Raw genomic sequence first — 5457 nt, 5'->3', positions numbered from 1 at the left:
GCTAGGCTAAACATTCTTTGGTTGATTTTGGTGAAATACATGGATACTTAGTTGTTTGAAGATTATTATGAATTTGTGGTGATTTTTATGAAAGTATTTTGCATATGAACATCTTGCCATCTTTATATCTTTATTAATGAGTTTGGATATACGTTTGGTGAATAGTTCACTAATTTCTTGATGAGTAATGAATTCTGAAAATTAGTAAGCAACAAATGGTCATTGTGTTGATTTACACTTCACACTATCATAAAAATATTTTCTCTAATATGCTAGTGAAAGCATTTTACTTATTTGGATTGGTGACTTTTTAATTGTTAATGGTAGTTAACTTTTACTAATTACATGCTTAATGAAAATTGAGACTTTAACTAAGAAAATGTGTTATGAGCTCCTCTAGCTATTTTATTAACTAAGAAATGTCTAGGTTAAAGTCAAATTAAATTGAACCATAAGCCTTGCACCGTAATATTTAATGATAATTAACTAAGTGTTAATGTGATGAAAGTTAAAGCAACCATATTTCTCTCATTGATTTACATGAAAGTTTTGTGTTTATTGAATTATAATTTCAAAGTCGTAGTGTAATTTTAGTTTCTTTAAACAACTCAAAAGATTAAAACCCCGATTTTTATTTTTATTTTCATTTCACAAGTATTTGTACAATCAGATTTTGATAGTTATTAATTGAAGCAATCTTCATAGATACAAACCATTTATCATTATACACTATTCTAATATGTAATATTTAGGATACTTATTTTGCTGGCCTCGACAACCATTAATATTAATTAAGGAATTACCTATGTGATCTTGAAGTGTGGTTGCATTTCAAAAAGTCAGGAATTGGATTTTTGTAATCATGAATGGATAAGGACACCCTACTTACTAAATTTTTCAACAGATTGATAACTATATTAGATATAATGCTTTTGAGTATTTTATCTTAATGTATTCAAATGGGTTTATAAGTTCTATCGATTAGGATACCTCAATTCTCATATATTTAGAATGTTAAAGTGGAAATTCCATCGATTTAACATTTTCATTTATGCATAATTGGATTTGTTTATTTTGTCTATACAAAGTTAAGAATTACACTACATTGGGGCAAATGTTTGTGATCTTAGATCGCTTGTCATTTAAGTATAATTTGAATTCATTCAAGTTTTAGAGGGGATCAAAGTTATGATCTTAAAAAATGCCAAGTTGTCAGTTAACTATAATTTGATTTTATACAAGTTTTAGAGAGAATCAAAGCTATGCTCTAAAAAAAGCCAAATGTTGTGAAGTCCACACTTGTATAATGCGAGATTGATCCCCTATTAGATGAAAAATTAGGGTCTAGAGGTAGCAATTTAGAATGCAATGAAAAAAAGTTTGAAAGTGGTGAGTTAGTTATAAAATTTGGATTTTAGACTAACGAAAAAAACGTGGTATAGCGATCAATATTATGTTGTGAGATTTCTTGAGTATAATATTAATTCCAGTTTGTGAGATTAACGGAATTTTAGATAACTCCTAAACGAATCTGATTCTTTCTATTCATCTTGTGTCTAAGAATATTAGCGATCAATATTATGTTGTCAAAATATTTGTGAAATCCAAGGGTAGGGTACAAATAATTTATAAGGAAAGTGTTAAAAACAGATTAATTTATCACTATCCAAGTAATGTGATTTGATATACAACGACAAGCCCTCAATACGAAATTCCCCAACAACTTGTGCTTAAATACAGACCTTCTAGACTTTTTGCAAAATCAAATGAGCTCCAAATTGAGGTTGAAGAGTAACAACCGTATGTGGAGCATGTGAATAGGATGGCGAGAGGTCAAAGCAAAAGTGTTGCAGAATCATAGCAAGAGCCATCTTCGCTTCCATCAAAGAAAAGTTTAGTCCAATACATATGCGTGGACCTCCACCAAAAGGAATATACGATGTTTGTCGCTTAGTCACCTTTGAGACACCTTCAGAAAATCTTTCAGGCTTGAACTCATTCACATCATCACCCCATATATCATGGTCATGGTGCAAAATCATAGTTTGCAATTGGATGAACGTTCCAGAAGGTAGCGTTATGCCCCCTAATTTGGTTTCCTTGTGGATCATTCGTCCTAGTGCTACTACTGGTGGGTATAGTCTAAGAACCTCGTACAGAATCATGTTAACCTGGAAAACAAAACGATTAAAACACGTATAAAACCTAAAGAAAGATAAATCTATCAAAGAACAATAGCACTATAGTCGGATGTTTAATTAATTAACTTCATTTATCAAAAGACTCACAATTTTTAAACGATTTAATCCATCGATTTCTGGTTTTTTCTTCCCAAAGATTTGTGAAACTTCCTCTCTGGCTCGCTCTTGCCAATGTTTATGCTGACCCAACAAGATCATTGTCCAAACAAGTAAATTTCCGGTGGTCTCTTGTCCAGCAAAATAGAAAAGCTTACACTCTTCAATAACTTCATCGATAGTCAACCCAAAATTCCTATTCCCATGTTGTTTAATTTCTTTGTAATTGGAATCCAAGAGTATGCCCAACAAGTCATCTTTACTACTTTCCCCAGCTTTCATTGCCATAATCCGTTTATCAATGATACTCCTTATGGAATCCTTCACATCTTGGTCAATTTTCTTCATTCTCTTATTGTTTTTTGTTGGCAAAAATCTACAAATTTGTTTTCGATCAATCAAAATTCGTTTCTTTATCAAAAGTAATACTAGGTTAATTAGAATATATTCTTGGGAAAGATACCTAGATCCAGGAATGTAGATTGATTGTATAGCATGTATGACTAACTCTGCTAATTCACGTTGTAGTTCAAATATTCTCTTCCCTTCTTCAAAGCTACTACCAAATGCAGTACGTGAAATAACATCACTGGATAATGTTTGAAGATAAGGCCACACATCCACTTCACACGAGCTTTCCTTCTTTAATCCTTCTTCCCATTTAGTGATCATCTCCTCACAACTCACATAAATTGCAGGCACCATATGCTATCAAAATAACTATAATTCAGACTGGTGGTTTCTTTAACATTCATGGGGTAATGAGGAGACATAAGGAAACGAAACAAAACCTTGAGCTTCTCGACATGAAAAGCAGGATTGATGATTTTTCTGTGTTTGCTCCATCGATCAGTTTCAGCATCTGCTAGACCTGCCGCTAGTGTCTTTATTAAAGGGTTTCCTCCTCTCGGCTTTTGAAATTGATAGTTATTTCCCAAGACCTCCTTTACCATAGCAGGTTCAGCTATATGCACCACAGGTCTCGGCCCCATCCATGTGAAACAAATCTTCCCTGTAAATTTAATTACAATAAAAATCTTTTTCGATTATTTGCCACAATGACATATAGCACAATTGTTTAACTTCCACAATAACAAATACTCAAGGAAAAGAAAACCAAAACGCTTACCATAAGTAGTGATGGATTTATGGTCAAAGGGTACTACTCGGGGAACAATTTCATCATTTAGATTTATGGGTCTAGATTTGGAATCTTTTAACATGCTAACTACCTCTTTCAAGTTTCCGAACAAGAATTTGTAGGAGCTTCCCTTCAGGCCTTGGTCTCTTAGACATTTTTCGATCTTCTTTGGTTTCAACCATACCCAATTTATAAATCTACATGCATACCACACCAGTATTGCTAAGACTATCCCACACCATAGTGCAGTTACTTCCATTTTGGGGGATATCAGTGTGAATCTTGTCAATGTGAGGAGGAGAAAAAGGATACTTATTGATAGATGAAGTTCACTTTAACTCCCTTATACTCTATAGTAAATTCTACGGGTTACCCCTCATGTGTTTGTTATTTTTCGTGAGATCCCCCGTGTGTTATTAAAAGTAAAAGATTGACATAGTACTCTTTGCACTTGACTATAATGTGAACGATTGTATGACATTCAAAGATCGTATTGATGGCATGGAAATTAATACACCAATATGTGATCCAGAGCCTAATGATGGCCTTTGATTCAAATGATCAATAAAAACTTATTTTTGTTTCTGAACTTTAATGTTAATTAATACTTATGAGTTATCACATTCTTAAAATAGAGTACAGTGCAAATTCTATTTTATAGCTCAAAACCGTTGGTGTAAGCCTCATGCCAATTGTGTTATCAACTTAACTGTAAATGGTTGTAGCATATAGAGGTACGTGGCTTACTATCTTATGTTAGAAGCGTATGAGATTTAAGGGGGCAAGTGAGAAAAAAATAAAGATTGGAAGTACAAGAACCTTATATCGACGCTATAACATAAGTATGCAAGTGGACAAATTCGAAAGTTGATGGGTCCATGCATACAAGAACCTTATATGTCCTGATAATTTATATCGACGCTAGAGGAAGGATGGATGAGAAGCACTCATTGGAGACGTGGAGAGAGATCAACCGACATAAGCCACCTGTTCTAGAAGACGTCCAAAGATGAAAGTGACAATTCAAACCCTCATACGCCACATATTCTAAATTTTCTTTTTTTAAACAGCAAGAAAATTTATAAATAAAAATGAAAAGCTAGCAGAAGCTGACAACAATAAAATATGACTGGTTCACCTTGCTATGAAGAAAATCCAAACATTTTTCTCCACTGATTCTTGCGTCTTTTTCTGTGTGGTGTATATGTAAAATATCTATTATTTGAATGTGCTATTTTTGGTTAAGACAAATTATAAGGTTATATAACTGGTTTGTCAGCAACTATGTTGGCTATATCTTTTATCTTTGGCATCTAAAGACGCTCTATTTAAATAATCTTACCATATTATATTCAATTTATCTAATTTGATGTGTCTTTATATTTTATTAAAAAAAAGCAAGATTTATCATAAATAAACAAATAAATAAATAAAAACAATTACAAGTTTGCAACCGGTGAGCATGAACATTTCACAGATAGTAGATAATGGAAAAAACAATTTAAGTAAACCAAACGAGGCAAGTACTACTTTTCACTCAAGGTGTCTTTTCGAGTGCTATGACAACATCAAGATCATGTTATGGAGTTGCTAAGTTTTTTAGAATAACACAATTTATAAATAACAATAACTAGCACGAACTCAGGGAGAAGTGGTATAAGGGGGTGTTTGGATTAGCTTATTAGCTTAAATGTGGTGGGAATAAGCAATAAGCATGAGGAGAGATGCTTATTAAAATTAGATTATTTAGCTTAATAAGCTGATTTTTAAAGATTTTATCCAAAAACTCAAAGTTAGCTTATTGTGGTGGGAATAAGCAATAAGCAATAAGCACCCTCTTTTTTTCCTATCCAAACACCCCCTAAGTACAAGAGTAAAGAAGTTACATCACCAAAACATGAAGCATAAACTATACAATGTCGCTCCCAAAATAAGCAATGAAGTTTCAATCGTGTAAGTAGGCCAGAGCACTAACTTGTATATGACTTCAAGATGTAAATTAAATACCAATTTGATATT

The 5457-nt window shown here is 32.7% G+C and overlaps 1 protein-coding gene across 1 annotated transcript; it reads right to left on the bottom strand.

Annotated features, from left to right (window-relative positions):
- Positions 1 to 1622: 1622 nt before the first annotated feature.
- Positions 1623 to 3860, bottom strand: LOC111892729 (cytochrome P450 CYP72A219). Its single transcript, XM_023888777.3, has 5 exons — positions 3427 to 3860; positions 3089 to 3309; positions 2761 to 3005; positions 2289 to 2673; positions 1623 to 2171 (listed from the first exon to the last, which is right to left on the bottom strand). Exons 1-5 carry the CDS (start codon positions 3695 to 3697, stop codon positions 1746 to 1748), a joined length of 1548 nt encoding a protein of 515 aa, XP_023744545.1. The 5' UTR covers positions 3698 to 3860; the 3' UTR covers positions 1623 to 1745.
- Between the last annotated feature and the right edge of the window lie 1597 nt (positions 3861 to 5457).

This window comes from Lactuca sativa, chromosome 8, assembly GCF_002870075.4.
Source record: "Lactuca sativa cultivar Salinas chromosome 8, Lsat_Salinas_v11, whole genome shotgun sequence".
Taxonomy (NCBI): Eukaryota; Viridiplantae; Streptophyta; class Magnoliopsida; order Asterales; family Asteraceae; genus Lactuca; species Lactuca sativa.
This window is presented reverse-complemented; position numbering and strand designations above follow the sequence as displayed.

Excerpts from the sequence above, each read along its gene's own strand:
- LOC111892729 (XM_023888777.3), bottom strand. The coding sequence starts at position 3,697 with ATGGAAGTAACTGCACTATGGTGTGGGATAGTCTTAGCAATACTGGTG. Across the intron at positions 3,310-3,426 it reads TAAATCCATCACTACTTATG|GGAAGATTTGTTTCACATGG; the intron begins GTAAGCGTTTTG and ends TTAAATTTACAG. Across the intron at positions 3,006-3,088 it reads TTCATGTCGAGAAGCTCAAG|CATATGGTGCCTGCAATTTA; the intron begins GTTTTGTTTCGT and ends TTATTTTGATAG.